Source organism: Scyliorhinus canicula, chromosome 11 (genome assembly GCF_902713615.1).
Source record: "Scyliorhinus canicula chromosome 11, sScyCan1.1, whole genome shotgun sequence".
Classification (NCBI taxonomy): Eukaryota; Metazoa; Chordata; class Chondrichthyes; order Carcharhiniformes; family Scyliorhinidae; genus Scyliorhinus; species Scyliorhinus canicula.
The window spans coordinates 141,233,742-141,257,397 of record NC_052156.1 but is presented as its reverse complement, the minus strand read 5'-3'; the positions used below and the strand labels follow the sequence as shown (position 1 = coordinate 141,257,397).

The 23,656-nt window shown below is 46.9% G+C and overlaps 1 protein-coding gene across 4 annotated transcripts in view; it reads left to right on the top strand.

The window, feature by feature from the left end:
* Positions 1-23,656, top strand: part of ccdc146 (coiled-coil domain containing 146) — a 152,546-nt gene that overhangs the window by 89,436 nt on the left and 39,454 nt on the right. For all 4 annotated transcript variants that reach the window (XM_038811549.1, XM_038811550.1, XM_038811548.1 and 1 more), the window contains 5 exons: positions 4,102-4,175; positions 7,793-8,020; positions 10,058-10,244; positions 21,004-21,096; positions 22,388-22,558. In XM_038811549.1, coding sequence (XP_038667477.1) covers positions 4,102-4,175; positions 7,793-8,020; positions 10,058-10,244; positions 21,004-21,096; positions 22,388-22,558 — 753 coding nt within the window. The remainder of the gene's footprint in view (positions 1-4,101; positions 4,176-7,792; positions 8,021-10,057; positions 10,245-21,003; positions 21,097-22,387; positions 22,559-23,656) is intronic.

The following is a 23,656-nucleotide window of genomic DNA, read 5'->3' as shown; positions in this document are numbered from 1 at the left end:
CAGTACGGTCGGCCGACATTCGCACATGGGCATCGGGGTCTTCGGCCTCGTCGTCCACCCGGTCATGATGCGCATGCGTAGGGACCCGGGAAAAGAGCGCGAAACGGCCACTCTCCTCGATGCTCAGGCCTTGCATTTTTGCGATGGCCTGCACCCTTTCTACCTCATGGGAGACTAGCTTTGCATTTTCTGCCGCCCTGATGAGGGAGCAACGATTCCTGGCATGCTCATGGATAATGCACGTTTCGATGGCGATGGAGAGGGTCAACTGTTTGATTTTGAGGAGCTGCTCCCACAGGGAGTTGGACTGGACCCCGAAAACGATCTGATCCTGGATTATGGAATCAGCCGTCGAGTCATATTTACATGACTGCGCTAGGATGCGGAGATGGGTCAAGAAGGACTGAAAAGGTTCATCCTTACCCTGAAGCCTCTGTTGGAAGATGTACCGTTCAAAGCTCTCATTCACCTCAAAGTCGCAGTAGTTGTCGAATTACAGCAGAACAGTCTTGAACTTCGTCTTGTCTTCGCCATCAGCAAACGTGAGCGAGTTATAGATGTGGATGGCGTGATCCCCCACAGTTGACAGGAACAGCACTATCTTTCGGGCATCTGATGCTGCCTCGAGGTCGGAGGCCTCGATATATAGGAGGAACTTCTGTGTGAAGACTTTCCAGTTGGCGCCGAGGTTGCCGGAGATCTGGAGTTGCGGAGGAGGGTGGAACTTTTCCATGCCGCTGGATGGCTGCGTGCTTGTCGTTGTAGATTCACTCGAGGTAGGTTCGTTAGAGATAATAGCTCTCTGGTACCATGATGTATTATCTGTGCTGGTTTACAATCGACTGCAACTGGATGCAGTGAAATGAGAAATAGGCTTCCAACACAAGAGATGGTCCAATGCTGTTTTATTGAACCTGCTGATTGCTGTACATAATCTGCTGTGGGTTGACACTCTATTAACCTAACTGATAACCTAAATACTAGCATGACCAGACTAGCTCTCTATCACATGGCAATGATGTTCACTGGCTTGTGCACTGTGACTATCTCCTTAGCCGTGTCCTGTGAGAGAGGGAGAGTCTTAATGCCCTGTGGGCTTTATAGTGGTGGTGTCCTGTCTGGTGATTGGTTGTTCTGTGTCGTGTGTGTTCATTGGTTATCCTGTGTGTCAATCACTGCCTGTCTGCATCTCATGATATACATGAGTGGATATTATGACAAGCTCCATACCTGTACTCTACTGTACATGTATAGTTATGAGTTGTTAATAAAGACTCGCTGTTAACATACAGCAGGGAATGAAGACTTCTTCCAGGTAGCAGCAGTGTCCTTCAGAGCCTTGCTCCGCTGCGCTCCCGGGAAGCTGCAGGGCAGCTGTCATATAGCTGTTGACCTTCCTACATGACGAGGACTGCTCCACCACTGGCAAATACTGACGGCTCTTCAAAATTGCCTCTTAAAAGACCCTTAATTATTTATATTAGTTACCTGCCTCCAATCCTAATGTGGCTTACTAGCATTTTACTAGCCTCCTAGCCTGCCAGCTAGGGTCCAGTAAAATTAAGCCCTCTGCCTCAGTGTCCCATAAATGGGACATAGACACTTAATGTAAACTTCTCTAGCACTGCAAACATAGTTATAAGTGACACAGACAGCTGGGTCACTGTGCGGAGTCTGCACGTTCTCCCCGTGTCTACATGGGCTTCCTCCGGGTGCTCCGGTTTCCTCCCACAGTCCAAAGATGTGCAGGTTAGGTGGATTGGCCATGATAAATTGCCCTTAGTGGCCAAAAAGGTTCGGAGGAGTTATTGGGTTATGGGGATAGGGTGGAAGTGAGGGCTTAAGTGGGTCAGTGCAGACTCGATGGGCGAATGGCCTCCTTCTGTACTCTATGTTCTATGTTCTGTAGCTCCATTCAACCCTATCGAACGCCTTTACTGCAGCCAGAGACACGATTATGTCCAAGTCTGGCTCCAATGCCGGTGTGAGAACCACGTTAAGTAACCACCTCACATTAGCCGACAACTTTCTACCCTTCACAAATCCCATCTGGGGTCTTCCCCCACTACCTCTTGGAAACAAGATTCCAACCTTGACGCCAGAATCTTGGCCAAAGGTTTCGCATCCACATTGAGTAAAGAAATTGGGCAGTACGATTCACACTCTGTGGGGTCTTTGTCCTTCTTCAGAAGGAGGGAGATGGACTTGTGCCCCAGCTAATCCAGGAGATATCCCCATGCCAATGAGTCGTCCCCAGCACTAATGGGGCCATCTGATCCGCAAATGTCCTATAGAATTATAAGGGGGCATGGTGGCACAGTGGTTAGCACTGCTGTCTCACAGCACCAGGGACCCGGGTTCAATTCCAGCCTTAATAATAATAATCTTTATTGGTGTTTAACACTGCAATGAAGTCACTGTGGAAAATCCCTTGTCACCATACTCTGGCGCCTATTTTGGTACACTGAGGGAGAATTCAGAATGTCCAGTTCACCGAACAAGCGAATATAGCGGCACTTGTGGGAGGAAACCGGACACCCGGAGGAAACCCCCGCAAACGCTGCAGACTCTGCACAGACAGTGACCCAAGCCAAGAATCAAACCCAGGTCCCTGGAGCTGTGATCACCCATTGGTATCATGAGCCACATTTGAGTGGAACCCTTTATCCCCAAGCAGTCCGCGGACACTGTGAAAAATTGGGAGAGGCAATGTCGCATTTTGAATGAGCATTCATGACATGGTTGGCACAGTGGTTGGCACTGCTGCCTCATAGCGCCAGGGACCCGGGTTCAATTCCATACTTGGGTGACTGTGTGGAGTTCACCCCGTGTCTCCGTGGGTTTCCTCTGGGTGCTCGTGTTTCCTCCCACAGCCCAAAGATGTACAAGTTAGATGAATTGGCCATGATAAATTGCCCCTCAGTGTCCAAAAGACTTGGTGGGGTTACTAGGTTACGGGGATAGGGTGGGGGAGGGGGTGTCTAGATAGGGTGTTCTTTCAGAGGTCGGTGCAGACTCGATGGGTTGAATAGCCTCTTTCTGCAGTGTGGGGATTCTATGCGTATGGCACAAAACATTGCATTGTTGGTCCTTGTATCATTTCAAATTAAATAATGAATTTAAAAGGCAGAATTCAGCCCTGATAAAGATTTCAACCTTAATACGGGAACTAACTGGATGGGTTCAAGGTGGGCGCAAAAATGTATTGACATTGGGAAAGTGAGGCCAGAGCAATTGTAACTTCTGCATGCTCTAAATGAGTGTCCACCCAAATCTAGCAAGAAGCACTAGCTGGCTGGTGAGTTGGAGCACAGTGTTGGCTCGCAGATGTCTGCTGCTTTGGACTGAAGGAATGGTACCTGGGTAAGTTGCAGGGTGACCTTGCAATAGGGTGAGCAAATGCCCAGGTCAGGAACAGCATAAACTTTCCTTGTGGGATATTGCTCATCTCGGCTCCATACAAAATAAAAAATAACATTAAAAAACGTTTGCCTTTGAGCTTATTTTGCTCCGGTGTCGCCAGACCACATGTTGACCTACAGGGAAAGCCACAGCCACTCTTCCTCAGTCCCATGGTTACATTGACAGCTGGAGCTTGATCTACACATTTAAAGAATGGTCTCCTCGATTTCTGCCTTGATTTCAGTTATGTTTCCCACCTGCAGAGTAGCAAGTAAAATTGAAGACTGCAGAGGTGGACTTGCTGCTGATTTTTACTATCCACCTGCCACTGGTTAAAACTGTTCCTTCTATTCTTGCATTAATAAAATAATAGGCCAGTTGAAGTTAATCCAAGCCAGTTATATAATATGACCAATTCCTCCTCTCCAAGCAAGGCAATATTCTAAAAGAACATAGGGTGAAATTTTATGGCCTATTGCAGCGGGGTCATAACCCGTTGAAAAGTCCATTGACCTCGTCAGGCTCTAGAAAATCCCACCAGTGGAAAGGGCCATAAAATTCCACCCATAGTTTATCCATTGGTCAGTAGCGATGCACAGTGTTCTTCTAGCCACAGTATTTCAGTTATCTGCACAAGTCACATCTAAACTGTTTTGCAATAAGTAACAACTTGTGAATGTTTTTTTTCTCTGTCGATAGCTCGATCTGGTCCAATTGCACACTGTTCCTGGTCAGCTGGCCAAAGATATACAGAAATTGAACCGCAAACGAAAGTACGTTTTCTTCGGAAAATTTAAAGCAAATGGTTACAACTTACATTTTACTGATGATAAACTACATTGCATGACAAAAGCATTGACCGCATGAATCATGCTTGTTTTCTGGAAAGTGTGGTTTGGTGCTTGCAGAAGGTTTTGAATGTTGCAATCAGCCTACGTTGCTAATATTTTGAAACATTTTCTGTCGCAAAGAAAATGATTTTCAATGTTTTATATTCTTTCACATGTTGTGGGCCAGCATTTGTTGTCCAGCCCTAACTTCCCTATTTTCAGAGGGCAGTTAAGTCTGTGTGGGTCTGGCGTTACATGGAGGCCAGTCCAGGCAAGGTTCGCAGATCTCACTTCCTAAAGGACATTAGTGAACCGGATGGGTTTTTAATGACAAGCTTTATTAATCAACTGAATGTATGTTCCACCAGTTGCCATGGTGGGATTTGAATCCATAGCATTATCCTGCGACTCTGGATTACTAGTCCAGTGATATTATGATGGAACTGTTGGGCCAGTTATTTAAATATGCAAACAAGCAATCCATTGCAGCCTTACCTCAGGATACCTGTTTTAACCGCTAGCGCACAGGGCTTCTCGAGCTGTGTGGAACTCATCAGGGCCATGAAAGCAAGAGCACGGCAGTGTGTCATTGATCAATGAAACTAACAGGCACGGTAGCCTTAAAAAATTAAACTGCGTAGCTGGGGGCTTGGCTATGTGAAAGCCTGTGCTCACAGTACTTGTTATGAGAACGTGATTGTTCAATGCTTCAGAGCTGATTCTAATCCTCTGGATTGCTCATCCATTAATATAAGCAGTACGCCACTGTACCCATTTGCTGAGCCCTAAATGCCAAACCGGGTGTCAGCCATTACATCAAGTGATTCTAATCATCAAAGGATTCAGTTAAGGATCTCCAAACACTTCCTGATAGACTCTGTTTCTTGTCCCCATGATTTTTGCCAGACAAAAAGATTCTTCCGCCAAACTTTAGAGTGCTCCAAATGCAGCCAATCATCTTTAAGTATGTGCTTTCTTGTGAAATAGTTGCTGAAGCAGTCTTTTATATAGCAGCAACAACCAGAGTGAAAACTGAGCGAGAAGCTCAACTACATGTCTTTTTAAAAAATATATTTTTATTCTCCTTTTTCACATTTTCTCCCAAATTTACACCCAACAATAATCAGTAACGAATCCCCATATCAATAACAACGATACCATCCTCCCACCAAACCCCCAAACATTAGCCCGCATGTTAACATAAACAAATGACAAAGAGTAATCAGGAATCACCCATAGTCACCATTAACACATACAGTCCCCCTCCCCCCAACCCTCCCAGCCCCCAACACCCCCTAATGTTCGATGTGATCCAATTCTCGAAAGTGCATAATAAATAACGCCCATGAATTGTAGAATCCTTCCATCCTTCCCTTCAGTTCAAATTTGACCTTTTCAAGTTCAAGAATTCCAGCAGGTCCCCCAGCCACACCAGGGCACAGGGTGGAGAGGTTGATCTTCACCCTAACAGGATCTGCCTTTGGGCGATCAATGAGGCGAAGGCTACAACATCTGCCCCCCCCCCCCCCCCCGCCCGTTTCCAATCCCGGCTGGTCCGACACCCCGAATATGCCCTCCCGAGGGCCTGGGTCCAGTTTCACGTGCACCACTTTAGAGATTACCCTAAACACCTCCTTCCAGTAATCGTCCAGCTTTGGACAGGACCAAAACATATGAACGTGGTTTGCGCTCCCCCCCCCCCGCAACGCTCACACACATCTTCTACCCCCTCAAAGAGCCGGCTCATCCTCGCCCTTGTACAGTGCGCTCTATACACCACTTTCAGCTGTATCAGCCTCAACCTCGCACATGAGGTGGAGCCATTCACCCTCCGGAGCACCTCACACCTGAACCCCTCCTCCATATCCTCTCCCAACTCTTCCTCCCACTTTGCCTTGATCACTTCTAGCGGCGCCTTCTCCTTCTCCAAAATAGCCCCGTAAACCACTGATACTACCAGCTTCTCCAGTCCCCTGGCCGTCAGCACCTCCTCTAGCAATGTGGAAGCCAGCTCTACTGGAAAGCTCTGTATCTCCTTTCTTGCAAAGTCTCGAACCTGCATGTATCTAAATATTTCCCCCTGCTCCAGCCCATACTTCCCTCCCAGCTCCTTCAATCCCGCAAAACGACACCCAAGAAACAAATCTTTTAGTGTCCTAATTCCTTTCTCCTCCCATCTCCGAAAAATTCCACCCCACTTCCCTGGTTCAAATCTATGGTTTCCCTCGAATCGGCATTTAGCTCAACTACATGTCTGATGTGCATGGCATGGAATACAAAAATCCCCTTATCAGGCCGCCGTCTTGAGCAGGCGGCCCAATAACAAGGTCCCGCAGCCCACAACCTTCCCCTCCTAGCACCACAAATCAGCCCCGACCCCACCCCCACAGCAAATCGGCCCCAAACTCTCCGCACAGCAGCCCCCACCCACAAATTGGGGGCAGGTCACCCCCAAGTACAGTGGTGATCTGCCCCCGGACCCATGTAATAGGGGGATCCCTCCTCCCCCCAGGACTCCTGTAATAGGGAGACCCCCTAGGGACCCGTGTAACAGGGGGCCCCCCACAGGATCTCTTGTAAAAGGGGCCCCCCACATGGACCCGTGTAACGGCCCCACCCTGGGTCCTGCAATAGGGGACCCCCAGGGACCCTGTAATAGGAGACCCTCGGGGACCTCTCACAGGGACTCGTATAATAGAGCGACCTTTCACAGGACCCCCTACCTAAAGGAACCTTCTCCACACCCCCCTCCTGCACACAGAACCCCCACCCCCCCCAGAAAAGGGTCCCTGCCTGGAAGCTAGAGAGCAGTCTGGACACGGGTAGTGGGAAGCTTTATAGCTATAATACTTACCTTGCTGCTTCACGTGTCCATTCCTTGAAAGAGAGCAGGTACGCCTGCATCTGGTTCCCACAGATCCATTAGCTGCAAGCCATTCATAGCTTTCTAGTAGTGCCCTGTGATAGACAGCTTGTACAAACCATCTGCAGCTTTGATCCATTCTAATCCCTTCACGGTTCAGTGGCCTAAGTGGTGAAACCTCAATGTTTGTAAAGACTGACCACATCAAAAAGGTAAGTGCAGTGTGATTGAAATACACTTAGTGCTTAGAATGCACTTACATCTCTTTGATGAGGTCAATGTTTATAAACGACTGAAAAATTGCAGGAGGCCAGAGCATTAAAGCCCATGTGCATTTATTTACAACCCCCTTCCAGTGTGCAACAAGGACTTCATTCATCCTGCCAGCGGACGGTCGGAGCATCCTGCGCCGATCCCGATTTTCCCCGGACGCCCAATTCTCCATCCCATCAGGGAACAGATTCCAGGCGTCCTGGGAGGAAGAATCCCACCCGTCATGTTTAGCACAAGAAATGTTATATCATTCTCTCCTTCCGTTGTTTGTGAATGGAAGTTTGCATAGGAGTGTCTTGTGTCTACATGTTTATCGTGGTAATTTCTTAAGATGATAGAAAATGGAAAAATAATTTATTGCATTTCTTGAAAAAAAATGTTGCAGTTGTAGTTTGTAAAAATGTAATGTTTTGTTTTACTCCAGCAATTTGGAGAAGGCAAAAGCGGAAATAGATGCGCAATGCAATGAACTTCTTGGTTTAGTACAACAAATAGAAAATAAATGCAGAATGGTAGAAGATGAGAAAATGGAGGTAATGAAAGAGTTGGATGAAAAAAGGACTACATTGGACAGCAAAGAGCAAGACTACAACCAGTTAGTTAAGATAACTGAGTTGGGCAAGGAGAATGAATCTGTGTTAATGGGAGAAAGGTTTGTGATAGCACTGAATATTGTTCCTGCTCCCATGATAATTACAGTGGGCTTTGTGTTTATCCGTATTTACAAAAGTAAATTGTGAATGGGGAAAGTTCCATGTTATGGAGAGGAAAGGTCTTACCTGCTTTCTCTGCATGACATTCCCTGTGCAATTGGCGGAAACTGCTAAGTCTTATTATTTTATATTTTTTGCCATTCCTTTTTATTCCCAATTCAATTGTCTCCTGTCATATCTAAGATCTGATGAAACAATTTTTCTACAGCATAAAAATGTTCATTGTTTAAACCTGCCACTTAAAGAAGATTCTGAAAATCCTGGACCCTTCCAGAAGGAGTAGTAGAATTTGATACTGGGGCGGAATTTAACGGAAAAATTTATACGTTAATTTGTGGCGGGTTTTGCAGGGAGTTTCCTGTCGGCTCCACCGGCGTGTTCCCCACCGCTATCAAAAGACACTTAGGACGCAGTCTTCCGACCATGCTGCACCAGAAAAGCGCAGCGTGGCTGGTGAAAGCCTGGAGACCCCGCTCCCAGGATCTACCCGGCTCATAATGCCTCACGAGATTCAACGCAATGTCACAAGACATTGCAAGAGGAAACCTGCCCACAATGGGTTTTGCTACAACGGCAGTTTTTGAAAAACCTGCATATTAGAGCCTTACTCTAATGTGCAGATTCCCAAGGTATCTGAAGCTTTGGGATTCAATCCCTTCGCCTCTGGGACCTCGGTCAAGCGCCGTTTGGTACTTGTCCCCACAAACGGGGACCAGATGGAACAGCACTTGTGGAGTTTCCTAGCGGATTGGAGGCCCCCAGCTTAATGCCCTTTGGGCAGGGCGGCGTCCTGGCATGGCTAGTGCCACCTGGGCACCCTGGCAGTGCCACTTGGGCACCCTGGTACTGGTATCCTGGCAGTGCCACATGGGTGCCACTTGTGGCACTGTCGCGGTGTTCAGGTGGCATTGCCAGGTTAGCGATGCCAGGTTGACACTGCCAAGATGCCACACTGGCATTTTTGCGCATGCATGTGATCAGGCCGGGGTTGCCGGTGTGGGTGTTGGGGAGTGTGTGGAAGGCCGGGGTCCCCCTCATATTGCAGAAGGGAGGTCGGGGATTTTTTGTGGGCCTCGGAGATTGGGACGCCGTTTAAAAATGGCGTCCCGATCGTTTGCTACAACGGGAGTTCCGACGAGCGGAGCTCCCCATTGTTAAAAACGGGGCTATATGCCGCCTAGGCTGAGCGTTCCACATTTAGGCCCCTCATTCAAAGCGAGTCTCCTTGAATAGCATTGCGAGTCTCATTGAATAGCATTGCGAGTGCTGGGAAACAAGTAGCGTTAAGTTTGTTCCCTTTTGGGAAAATGGTGCTCTTAGTCACGTTTTTGAGCCCAGGGAGTTTCTCACCAGTTTAGCCCACACTTTGAATTTTTTTCAGAACTTGGGACCTGACCTCAGAGATCGAGCCGCCATTTTGAAAGGGTGTTGCCTTGATCTCTAAGTGAGTTTATGGGTCCCCCGCACCGATGGGCAATGCTACCACACCCCCCCCCCCCCCCCCCCCCCCACACACACACACACGCACACACACACGCACACACATGGGCATTATCCCACCCCAAGTGAGGTCACCCTGCAATGAGTTCCCGAGGCGCCCCAACATCCACTTACAGGTCCCCGCCTTCCAGGACCGCTACCCTTACTCCCCCCCCCCCCCCCCCCCCAACCTCCCACAAGCCCCTACTTACCTGCCCTGCACCCCACCCTTCAAACACCCTCCCCCTCCACCCTCCTTTCATGGGCGTGGCCCCCTCAGGCCCTGACCTTTGGCAGTGCCACCCTGGGCACCCTTGAACTGGCACCCTGGCAGTGCTTCTGCCAGCTTGGTACTGCCACCCAGGCACCTTGGCAGTGTGATCTGTGTAAACTGTGACCTTATGAATGAATTTACTTGTGGTAAGATACATTCCTGTTGGGATTTGATCACAACAACCAACAAATGCAACCAGTCAGCTATTTTTAATTATTAACAGAGCTTCCCTGGACATGCACTTACGTTACATCCAAACAGAAAAGAAAATACTGTCTGACACGGTAGTGGTGAAGCAAAGAGAGAAGGATCGAGAGCTCCGAAAGATAAAGAAGAAAGAAAAACAGTTAAAGTCTGCAATGGATACACTGGCATATGCTGAATTTACCTATGAAAAGGTCAAATCACTGGTATGTTTCATTTAGACCTTGAAATCCATGCATTTACCTTCCAATTAAAACTATTTGATTGTTACATCTTATTGATACATAAACTTGCAGCAGGGTAGCATGGTGGTTAGCATAAATGCTTCACAGCTCCAGGGTCCCAGGTTCGATTCCCGGCTGGGTCACTGTCTGTGTGGAGTCTGCACGTCCTCCCCCTGTGTGCGTGGGTTTCCTCAGGGTGCTCCGGTTTCCTCCCACAGTCCAAAGATGTGCGGGTTAGGTGGATTGGCCATGCTAAATTGCCCGTAGTGTCCTAATAAAAGTAAGGTTAAGGGGGGGTTGTTGGGTTATGGGTATAGGGTGGATACGTGGGTTTGAGTAGGGTGATCATGGCTCGGCACAACATTGAGGGCCGAAGGGCCTGTTCTGTGCTGTACTGTTCTATGTAAACTTAGAGGTTATAACATAGAAGAAGACCATTTGATCCAACTAGTTTATGTCAATGTTTACACACGGACAAGCAAAATTATATTTACACATCCAATCCCATCTAATCTTGAATCTGGGCGGCACGGTAGCACAGTGGTTAGCACTATTGTTTCACAGCGCCAGTGATCCAGGTTCGATTCTCAGCTTGGGTCACTGTCTGTGCGGAGTCTGCATGTTCTCCCGTGTCTGCGTGGGTTTCCTCCTGGTGCTCCGGTTTCCTCCCACAAGTCTCAAAAGACATGCTTGTTAAGTGAATTGGACATTCTGAACTCTCCCTCCGTGTACCCGAACAGGCGCTGGAGTGTGGCGACAAGGGGATTTTCACAGTAACCTCATTGCATTGTTAATGTAAGCCTACTTGTGACACTAATAAAGATTATTATTACTATGTTGACATGAGGGGGGGGGAAGGGAAAGTCAGGGAACCAAGAGGTGAAGGAATCAGTGGGAAGCGTAGCTGCTTAGGATTACAAAAAATCATGAAAAGACAGAGCTCAGGAGAGGTTACGATAGTTCCCATCTCACAAAATATGACACAGTGTATGGAAAGGCTCAGTAAAACAAGGTCCACCACACTAAGAAAACAAAAAGGGACAGTCAATAGGGAATTAAAGGTGCTATATTTAAATGCCCGCAGTGTGCGGAACAAGGTAGATGAGCTTGTGGCCCAGATTGTGACTGGCAGGTATGATGTGGTAGGCATCACAGAGACGTGGTTGCAGGGGGTTCAGGACTGGCAGTTAAACATCCAGGGATTTACAACCTATCGAAAAGACAGAGAGGTGGGTAGAGGGGGCGGGGTTGCCTTGTTAATTAGAAATGAAATTAAATCAATAGCACTAAACGACATAGGGTCAGACGATGTGGAGTCTGTGTGGGTAGAGTTGAGGAACCACAAAGGCAAAAAAACCATAATGGGAGTTATGTACAGGCCTCCTGACAGTGGTCAGGACCAGGGGCACAAAATGCACCACGAAATAGAAAGGGCATGTCAGAAAGGCAAGGTCACAGTGATCATGGGTGACTTCAATATGCAGGTGGACTGGGTAAATAATGTTGCCAGTGGACCCAAAGAAAGGGAATTCATTGAATGTTTACAGGATGGCTTTTTGGAACAGCTTGTGATGGAGCCCACGAGGGAACAGGCTATTCTGTACTTAGTGTTATGTAATGAGCCAGAATTGATAAAAGATCTTAAAGTAAGGGAACACTTAGGAAGCAGTGATCATAATATGGTAGAATTCAGTCTGCAATTTGAAAGAAGGAAGGTAGAATCAGATGTAAAGGTTTTACAGTTAAATAAAGGTAATTACAGGCGCATGAGGGAGGAACTGACGAAAATCGACTGGAAGCAGAGCCTAGTGGGAAAGACAGTAGAACAGCAATGGCAGGAGTTTCTGGGAGTAATTGAGGACACAGTGCAGAGGTTCATCCCAAAGAAAAGAAAAGTTATCAGAGGGAGGATTAGGCAGCCATGGCTGACAAAGGAAGTCAGGGAATGCATCAAGGCAAAAGAGAGAGCCTATAATGTGGCAAAGAGTAGTGGGAAGTCAGAAGATTGGGACGGCTACAAAAACAAACAGAGGATAACAAAGAGAGAAATAAGGAAGGAGGGGATCAAATATGAAGGTAGGCTAGCCAGTAACATTAGGAATGATAGTAAAAGTTTCTTTAAATACATTAAAAACAAACGGGAGGCAAAAGTAGACATTGGGCCGCTCCAAAATGACGCTGGTAATCTAGTGATGGGAGACAAGGAAATAGCTGAGGAACTTAATAAGTACTTTGCGTCAGTCTTCACAGTAGAAGACATGAGTAATATCCCAACAATTCAGGAAAGTCAGGGGGCAGAGTTGAATATGGTTGCCATCACAAAGGAGAAAGTGCTAGAGAAACTAAAAGGTCTGAAAATTGATAAATCTCCGGGCCCAGATGGGCTACATCCTAGAGTTCTAAAGGAGATAGCTGAAGAAATAGTGGAGGCGTTAGTTATGATCTAATCAGGGAAAGTCCCAGAGGATTGGAAAATCGCTGTTGTAACCCCCCTGTTCAAGAAGGGAACAAGAAAAAAGATAGAAAATTATAGGCCAATTAGCCTAACCTCGGTTGTTGGCAAAATTCTAGAATCCATCGTTAAGGATGAGATTTCTAAATTCTTGGAAGTGCAGGGTCGGATTAGGACAAGTCAGCATGGATTTAGTAAGGAGAGGTCGTGCCTGACAAACCTGTTAGAGTTCTTTGAAGAGATAACAAATAGGTTAGACCAAGGAGAGCCAATGGATGTTATCTATCTTGACTTCCAAAAGGCCTTTGACAAGGTGCCTCACGGGAGACTGCTGAGTAAAATAAGGGCCCATGGTATTCGAGGCAAGGTACTAACATGGATTGACGATTGGCTGTCAGACAGAAGGCAGAGAGTTGGGATAAAAGGTTATTTTTCGGAATGGCAACCGGTGACAAGTGGTGTCCCGCAGGGTTCAGTGTTGGGGCCACAGCTGTTCTCTTTATATATTAACGATCTAGATGACGGGACTGGGGGCATTCTGGCCAAGTTTGCCGATGATACAAAGATAGGTGGAGGGGCTGGTAGTATTGAGGAGGTGGGGAGGCTGCAGAAAGATTTAGACAGTTTAGGAGAATGGTCCAAGAAGTGGCTGATGAAATTCAACGTGGGCAAGTGCGAGGTCTTGCACTTTGGAAAAAAGAATAGAGGCATGGACTATTTTCTAAACGGTGACAAAATTCATAATGCTAAAGTGCAAAGGGACTTGGGAGTCCTAGTCCAGGATTCTCTAAAGGTAAACTTGCAGGTTGAGTCCGTAATTAAGAAAGCAAATGTAATGTTGTCATTTATCTCAAGAGGCTTGGAATATAAAAGCAGGGATGTACTTCTGAGGCTTTATAAAGCACTAGTTAGGCCCCATTTAGAATACTGTGAGCAATTTTGGGCCCCACACCTCAGGAAGGACATAGTGGCACTGGAGCGGGTCCAGCGGAGATTCACACGGATGATCCCAGGAATGGTAGGCCTAACGTACGATGAACGTCTGAGGATCGTGGGATTATATTCATTGGAGTTTAGGAGGTTGAGGGGAGATCTAATAGAAACTTACAAGATAATGAATGGCTTGGATAGGATGGACGTAGGGAAGTTGTTTCCATTAGCAGGGGAGACTAGGACGCGGGGGCACAGCCTTAGAATAAAAGGGAGTCACTTTAGAACAGAGATGAGGAGAAATTTCTTCAGCCAGAGAGTGGTAGGTCTGTGGAATTCATTGCCACAGAGGGCGGTGGAGGCCGGGACGTTGAGTGTCTTTAAGACAGAAATTGATAAATTCTTGATTTCTCGAGGAATTAAGGGCTATGGGGAGAGAGCGGGTAAATTGAGTTGAAATCAACCATGATTGAATGGTGGAGTGGACTCGATGGGCCGAATGGCCTTACTTCCGCTCCTATGTCTTATGGTCTTATGAGGCAGGATTTCTGCACTGTTTTGGAAAGAGAACGGGGGCAGGCAGGTGTGTAATTTCACGTCACCAACTGGTGTGCCAGTTTATCAGCACATCACGCCCTCATGGGCAAAGTGGTGTGTGGTTTATTAAAGCAATGGATCGGAGTCCAACTGGAATCCTCCAGCTTCTTGGAAGCTGACGAGGGGACCACTGCTTCAGGCGGGTTCTGACACAATGGTATCTGTGCTAGAGAGTCACTCCAACTTCAACAACCTGACCACCATTCTTAATTGGACAGTGAGCACACCCTCTGGCCATTAATCACAGCAAAAGCACTGTTAGGTGTCTCTGAAACATTGTGATGGCAAGACCCACATTTGATGGCACGTCAGAATGCCCATCCAAAACACAAGGTCCTGACCATAATTTCTGTCTCAACCACAAATGCTGGAAATAAATTGCACAGCCACACAACTCTATGTAAAGAAGTTTCTCTAGTCTTCTGTTCTAAAAATCTTACATTTTATTTTGTACCCCTGACCAGATCACCTCCCCAACTTCTGGTAACAATTATTTTGTTCTGTCCTGTTTCAACTTTTCAGAATTTTACGTAGTACTTACACCACATAAAAACCCATTCACCCAAACAGATCCATGCCTGTGCTTATGCTCCATACAAGCCTGCTGTCAACCTTTTTCATTTAACCTAATCAACATATTCTTCTTATCTTTTCTCATTCATTTGGTGATCTAGCTTTCACTTTACTTCATCAATCATCTACTCCTTGTCGTAGTAAGTTCCATATATTCTGACTACTTACTGGATAAAGATGTTTCAGTTGAATTACCTATTTGATTCATTAGTGACTATCTAATGTTTATGAACTCTAATTCCAGTCTCACCCTCAAGTAGAAACTGCTTCTCTACAATTACCCTATCAAGCCCTCCCATAATCTTCAGGCTATCACTAAGATTTCCTTTTTCAAGTCAAAAGATGCCGGCCCTGTTCAAACTTTTCATACAATGGCCGCGGTTCTCCGGAAATATTTCTAATTTGTAGCGAGCGGGTATTGCCACGAACTTCCCAGCGAGGCTGGCCACGCTATTCAACGTTAATTGGTCCACTTAATGAGGCCTCTCAGGCTTCTCCACGCAAATGAAGGCTCATCAGCAAATTCGCCGGCACTGCGCTCTCCAGCCCACCGCTAACAAGGTCTAGCAGCACTTAAGCTGCACTTGTTCAGTCAACCCCAGCCAGCTCGCCACAATGGCACCAATAAGATCAGCCCCAAGATTCGGGGACACTGACCTGGGGAGGCTGCTTGATGCTGTGGAGGCCAGGCGGGATGTCCTGTTTTCGTCCAGGCGGGTCAGCCATAGGCCAGCCAGTGCTGCCTGGGACGAAGTGGCGGCGGCTGTGAGCGCCGGGAATGTGACATCGTGCACCTGGCTCTCCACCCTAGTAGTTTTGGACCCGGTGCCATGCATTTCCAGCGTCATCTCCTGCACCCGTAGCCTTTAGGACTCCTCCAAGCGGCTACGGACTTGCTGGAATGTCGCTGACATCTCCCTCTGAATGTCCCAGTCACTCCCTAATGACTCCATCAGCTCCAGGTAACCCTGTTCCACAGGCTCAGCATCAGGTTGGGACCCAGCTGTGTCCTGAGATCCAGCAGCTGCCCAACTGCTGTCTTGCCTGGGGGGTTCCTACCTCCACCCGATGTACATAGGGGCAGCACGGTAGCATTGTGGATAGTACAATCGCTTCACAGCTCCAGGGTCCCAGGTTCGATTCTGGCTTGGGTCACTGTCTGTGCGGAGTCTGCACGTCCTCCCCGTGTGTGCGTGGGTTTCCTCCGGGTGCTCCGGTTTCCTCCCACAGTCCAAAGATGTGCAGGTTAGGTGGATTGGCCATGATAAATTGCCCTTCGTGTTCAAAATTGCCCTTAGTGTTGAGTGGGGTTACTGGGTTATGGGGATAGGGTGGGGATGTTGACCTTGGGTAGGGTGCTCTTTCCAAGAGCCAGTGCAGACTCGATGGGCCAAATGGCCTCCTTCTGCACTGTAAATTCTATGATAAAAATTCTATGACATCAGCAGCAGTGTGGTGCTCACCAGATTGTGCCCCAGAAGTCTGACCACTAACATTTCCCATTGAGATAGTTTCATAGCATTTACAGTGCAGAAGGAGGTCATTCGACCCATCGAGTCTGCACCAGCCCTTGGAAAGGGCACCCCATTTAAGCACACACGTCCAACCTATTCCCGTAACCCCACCCAACTTTTTTGGACACGAAGGGCAATTCAGTATGGCCAATCCATCTAACCTGCATGTCTTTGGACTGTGTGAGGAAACCGGAGCATCCGGAGGAAACCCACACAGACACGAGGCGAACGTGCAGACTCTGCAAAGACAGTGACCCAAGCCGGGAATCGAACCTGGAAACCTGGAGCTGTGAAGCAACTGTGCTACCATGATACTGAAGTTAATTTGTCCATTATATGCCCATTCCACAAGTATAATAAATGTTTTGTATCTCCTCAGACACAACCACAAATTTTGTTTTAGCCACAAATTTTGAAATTGTAATCCCAATTCTTAAGTCTAAATCATTTATGTAGATGGAAAAGTGGTCCTTATCAAGTTGTAGCTGCTAAAATCCTTTTGAGGCATTTAACTTTGAGAAACGTTTTGCATGTGCCATCTCTCCTATAACCTCTTTTCGCTTAGGAATTGGATAGTGTTCTCTCCTGATGTTCTTGTTCAGATCCTTTGGGTGTATACATATTCGGAGATCACCATTGGGCTTTCGTACGCATACCATGGAACTAACCCAATCCATCAGTTCAGTTCCCTTGGATATAATGTTAAGTTGCTGCATACGATCAAGTTCCTGTTTGAGACGTTCTTTGAGAGGGGCCAGTACTCTTCTCGGAGGATGTATTACTGGTGCAGCATTTTCTTTAAGCGATATTTTATAGGTAAATGATAACATTCCCATACCAGCAAACAGAGTTGTAAACCTAGCAAAGATGTTCTCCATGTCATCTTGCTGTGAACCAACACATCAATTGGCACTGTGAATCCTTTTCACAAGATTCAGCATTAAAAAAGCATCAACACATAGTAGAGACAATTTATTGGTATCAACTATTTCAAATTGCACTGGCAGATGGATATCATTGTTGCTTACCGTTGACAACACAATCTTGTTGTGCTAATGATGTTCCCATTGTAGTCACTCAATTGGCATTTAGTAGCTTTAATTTGAGGAAGACACTGCATTTTAGAGAGGTCGGATTCAGTGATCAACTTGAAAAAATGTTTGGACCCATTTACTCTTGATGGTACATTCCAATCTTTCTTTCTTCATATGAACAGATGATATCTGCTTTAAATGGTGTGTTTCAGCATTATCAATCTTGTTGACTGCATCAACAAAGAGAACAAAGAAAAGTACAGCACAGGAACAAGCCCTTCGGCCCTTCAAGCCCGTGCCGACCATGCTGCCCGACTAAACCACAATCTTCTATACTTCCTGGGTCCGTATCCCTCTATTCCCATCCTATTCATGTGTTTGTCAAGATGGCCCTTAAATGTCGCTATCGTCCCTGCTTCCACCACCTCCTCCGACAGCGAGTTCCAGGCACCCACTACCCTCTGTAAAAAAAACTTGATTTTACATCTCCTCTAAACCTTGCCCCTCGCACCTTAAACCTTGCCCCTCGCACCTTCCCCTCTACCCTGGGGAAAAGCCTCTGACTATTGTTGCTACTTCTGTGTGAGTGTGCTGAACACTCAATTTGGCTCTGTTTCTTGTCTAAGCTCTGGAGTCGCCAGGTGTCGTTAAGACACCACCACAAGCTTCAAGGTGAAGTTCAAAGCAATATAACCGTACACCAATTAGTAAGTCCAAACAACTAGAGTTTATTATAATACAATTATAATAACTACCCATGCACACGCTAAAAGGATTAAACTTATTCCTACCGCTAAACAACTAATACTTATCTCGAAGGAACTGCTGGGTCAGGGAACAAGGCCTCTTGCGCTGCTCTCGTCTGCAGACTTCAGATTGGTATCAATTGAAAAGGAGGTCAGGAGTGCCTATCTCTGGTAGCAGTCGTTGGGAGGCACTTACTTGTTGGTGGCTGCTGTCCGAAGGCTGGATCAGGAGACAGGAGACAGGAGACTGAACCATGTGTGGGACCTTTCTTTTATAGGTCCCAGGGGATCCGCGCCCCTTTGGGCGGACTCCTTTACCTGCTTGGAATCGATTGGGTCTCTTCTCAATCGATATGTTTGAACCCCCAATCATGGGGCAGTTCCGCGGTCGCTGGGGCGGTTCTTGGGACTTATTGTTTTGGGCTCCTCTGGTGCCAAAGGGTCTGGCCTTCCATAGAATGTATCGATCTGTGTTTAACTTGTTTCCATTGTATCTGGGGATCGCCCGGTATCGCCTCATTAGTATGTTAACTGGTTTCTTTTCACAGTGCTGTCTGGTTTCTGCAACAGTCAAAACTGGTTTCTGCAGTCGTCCCAATATACAATCGCTTTGCAAGCTGCTTGCTTTACAACATGTCCATTTTCCCTGCATTCCTTGCAATCTTCCATTTTGTGTTGGGCAGTGGCCACCCCAGGTGGCTACACTATCCACTCTGTCTATGCCCCTCATAATTTTGTAAACCTCTATCAGGTCGCCCCTCAACCTCCGTCGTTCCAGTGAGAACAAACAGATTTTATTCAACCGCTCCTCATAGCTAATGCCCTCCATACCAGGCAACATCCTGGTAAATCTCTTCTGCACCCTCTCTAAAGCCTCCACATCCTTCTGGTAGTATGGCGATCAGTATTGAACACTATATTCCAAGTGTGGCCTAACTAAGGTTCTATCCAGCTGCAACATGACTTGCCAATTCTTATACTCAATGCCCGGCCAATGAAGGCAAGCATGCCGTATGCCTTCTTGACTACCTTCTCCAGCTGTGTTGCCCCTTTCAGTGACCTCTGGACCTGTACACCTAGATCTCTCTGACTTTCAATACTCTTGAGGGTTCTACCATTCACTGTATTCCCTACCTGCATTAGACCTTCCAAAATGCATTACCTCACATTTGTCCGGATTAAACTCCATCTGCCATCTCTCTGCCCAAGTCTCCAAACGATCTAAATCCTGCTGTATCCTCTGACAGTCATCATCGCTATCCGCAATTCTACCGAGGCTCCACCGAGCCTTACAATGCAGATCAAACGTTTCCATTACTGCATTAAAGTTTTTCTTGTCGTTACTATTTTCAAAGTGAAACGCATTAAACAGTTCTATGGCTTGTGGTCCAGCCACAGTGAAAAACAGCACAATTTTCCGCTGGTCACTGGCTAACTCTAGAGCTGAAGCAGAGAGATACAACTGAAACTGGTGTTCAAAATTTCTCCAATCTGCATCTAGTTTACCAGAGGTTTTGAAGTGTTTTGGAGTCTGCACACCTTCCATCTCTTATTCCATGCTGTGCTTCTAGATGCGACTGGATTGTAGAGTGCAGTGGTTTTTCTTTAACGAAGAAGTTTTTTTCTTGACAACGTTTTTTTTTCTCTCGACGATCTTCTTGATAATCTAACTAAAACCTTTAGCAATCACACCTGGTACCATGTTGTGTTCTTTGCTAGCACTACAACCCATCCTGAAAGAACGAAAACAAAGAACACAACAACCACCACTTTGCTCAGTTAACCAGTAGCCAGTTGCTTAGATATTCAACTGAGCTTGATTTTATTGTCTTTATAACATAAGCAATAATACATTGCGTGTAAGGAAAGAGGAGATCACATCGAGTAGCTTCAGCAGGCAGCCAATTTTCTCCAGCTGTTCAAATCGATCACCTTTGATCATATGATCAAATGCCCTGGTGAGATTAATCGAGGCAATATACAATGGCAAGAGAAAATCATAGAATTTGCAGTGCAGAGGGAGGCCATTCAGCTCATTGAGTCTGCACCGACTCTTGGAAAGAGCATCCTACCCAAGCCCACACCTCCACCCTATCCCCATAACCCAGTAACCCCACCCAACACTAAGGGCAATTTTGGACACTAACGGCAATTTAGCATGGCCAATCCACCTAACCTGCACATCTTGTGGTAACCACTATGCTACTGTGCTGCCCTACGGTGGAACTCATGTCTTGGTGCATGCTAGTTCCATCAACATACACTCGCTGCTAAGGCAATGATGTCTCTGCTGCCTTGGACATATTGATCAAATGGATGATGGCCAATTACCAAAATACCTTTTCTACAGTGTATTGACCACTGGGCCATGACCTACGAGTGGTCATTTCTGTGCTACATGGTCACCTGCAAGCATGATATGAAGATAGTGGATATTGATACTGAGAACTGGGAGTCAGTCGCTGATGGCTGTGGCCTCTGGGGGCTGGCTGTTTGGAATGGCATTGAAATACATGAAAAACTTTGCTCGCTAAGAAGAGCATCAGAGAAAACAGAGGTCAGTGAGTCGCACATCTTCTCAGCCCACTGTCTTGCTCTGCAACAAATGTAGCAGACTGCCACCCCAGAGTGGAGCCCCAGAGCCACACCAAGCAATGTTTAGCACAGAGTTGACCACCATGACACAAATCATCATTTCAGGAGATGGAAGGCTTCCACAGTTTTCATGTAATGAAATGAAATGAAAATCGCTTATTGTCACGAGTAGGCTTCAATGAAGTTACTGTGAAAAGCCCCTAGTCGCCACATTCCGGCGCCTGTCCGAGGAGGCTGGTACGGGAATTTATGATTGACTGTGTTTTCAACAATACTGATTTTTTATTTTAATAACTGCAGGTGGAATCTGTTCCTGATGGTGGAGGATTATTGGACAGGAGAAATGAACTGGAAAATGAGGTTAAAGGTCTGAAAAGAAAACTAGCAGATCAGGTATGTTGTCAGTTTAAAACATTATTCTTGGGAAACAAGTGCTGGCAAGTAAACATTTATTGCCAAATCGTAGCTGCCAAATAAGGGATGGTGGACCTTAACTTTGCACTATTTCTGTCGATGATAACGCTTGAATGGTTAGAGGTCGCATTCAGGAATGGGTAACTTTTTTGTTTTTGTCGTCCTCCCTAATCAAGTGACACTGATGTAATTTTATTGAAGTGGACCTGCTCACAAAGATGGGGCTGACAGTGGACTGGGAACCTGTTTGTCATCGAAAAAATAAGTCTAACTATAGTATTTGTGATCCAAATTTTTTTAAGAATCTTACCAGAATTTGGCAAAGTGTCAGGCTCACAAAGAAAACTGGCGTGGAATTCCCCAGTTCCGCAGACCCTTTTTCGCACGGAATTTTGAGCCTCTTTTCCAAAAAAAACTGAGCGGGCATAGTTTACACCATCACTCTGGCAGTGTGGGACCTCTTAGAGCAGGAAAACCGAGCCACCATATTTAAGGGTGTCCAGACAAGCTCTGCAGCGGTACGGCCCCCAGGACACATCATGGAAATCTCAGGGCCTCTCTATCCCCCACCCCATGGCAATTAATTGCTGGCATACCTCTTCTGAGCCCCCCCCCCAACATGTATCGCTGGCATACTGCTTCCCCCCCTGGCATTCATCACACCCCCCTCAATATACGCTCCACCCCCCACCCCCCCCCCCCCTCCGCCCAGCACACATCAAAACCCCACCCCCACTCCATGGGTCTCCCATTAGGGTCCACCTCAGCACAGCCCCCTGGCACAAATTGGCACTGCGAGATTGGGTATGTGCGTTTCCCCACCCCAGGCTACATTTAACTCTGCCCTTGGAGGCATCCCCTCAACTGTCTTCACGCCTGGCACAACCTGTTCTAAACCTCGCCGAAGTGACAAACATTCAGTGATGGAGGATCATTTGGCAGGACATCAGTTAATAGCATTTAAATGTAATAACATTTATTAAAATGAGGTTGTGGGCATGACATCACTGGCGAGGGGCGAAGAAAATCGGGAAACACGATTTCTTCGGCAAGAATCACATTTCCTGATTTTAATGCGATTTTCCACCCTCATCTCGGATCCAGATGGCAGCGAGTGCAGTCTTATGGTTCCACCCGTAGATTCTAATGTTAACACCTAAAAGGATTGATAGCTAAGTGTATAATTCACAAAATGCTCTAACACTTGCAAAATTCTTTCATTGTTTTTTGAAATATGACCATTAAAATACCAACTTTATTTTACCTGCAGCTTGCATTGACTGAGGCAGAGGTTCTATTGTTACGTAAGCGTATGCTTGAAGAAGATAATCTCATCACAGACCAAAGGCGTGCCCGTGAAGAGGTTTCAAATCTAACCCGCCTTGCCCAAATCAGGTCTGATGAGAAAGATCAAAAAGCAAGGGATCTTATGAATATTCAGGTACTCCTGAATTGCTAATTTCCCATTTTCATTAATGTTGGCCCTTACCTTCCTCAGAGTGACAATCTCTGTCAGATTGCCACTCTCCCCGCTCCGGACCTATCTTCGCCTGGATTCCAAAGCTCCTGTTTCACCCAACCTTCCTCACTCAGGTTGGGTGATACAAGAGCAGTGAAGTGTATCCCTGGAAGCATCTGAGTGGAGTAACTGGGACGCAGAGAGCTAGGAAAGGCCCCCTTTTCTTTTACAGAGGAGGTTTAGGGGCCTCACGGTAGCATGGTGGTTAGCATCAATGCTTCACAGCTCCAGGGTCCCAGGTTCGATTCCCGGCTGGGTCACTGTCTGTGTGGAGTCTGCACGTCCTCCCCGTGTGTGCGAGGGTTTCCTCCGGGTGCTCCGGTTTCCTCCCACAGTCCAAAGATGTGCGGGTTAGGTGGATTGGCCATGCTAAATTGCCCGTAGTGTAAGGTTAAGGGGGGGGTTGTTGGGTTACGGGTATACGGGTTACGTGGGTTTAAGTAGGGTGATCATTGTTCGGCACAACATTGAGGGCCGAAGGGCCTGTTCTGTGCTGTACTGTTCTATGTTCTATGTTCTATGTTTAAAGGGACAATATAAAGGGAGCAACTAAGTTTTAGATTTAGGCAGGTTCCTCCTTGTCTTTCTTTCTTTTTCCTCTCTCTTTTCCTTTTTAACTTTCCAGTTTCCGTGTCTACTCATTGTTGCTGGCCTCGAACAGGTTTTGGAACCTGTTGTGCTGCTGATCGCCAGCTGAGCAGGATTCTCCGGCGTGCGATTAGGGAACCGAAAGCTAGGGCGTCGGCCCTCTTCCCCATGAGTAGCTCTGACTGCTCTGACACAGAGATTGCCACATTTGGGCATGGCTTCACCCTCACAACCTTGGACATTGCCTTGGAGAAGGCTGTTCAGAACCCAGCAAGTTTGGGGCAAACCCAGAACACATGGGTGTGGTTGGCTGGGCCCCTCTGGCACCATTCACATTTGTCCTCCACCTCCGAGAAGAACCTGCTCATCCGGGTTCTAGTCAGGTGCGCTCTGTGCACCACTTTGAGCTGCATTAGGCTGAGCTTTGCGCAG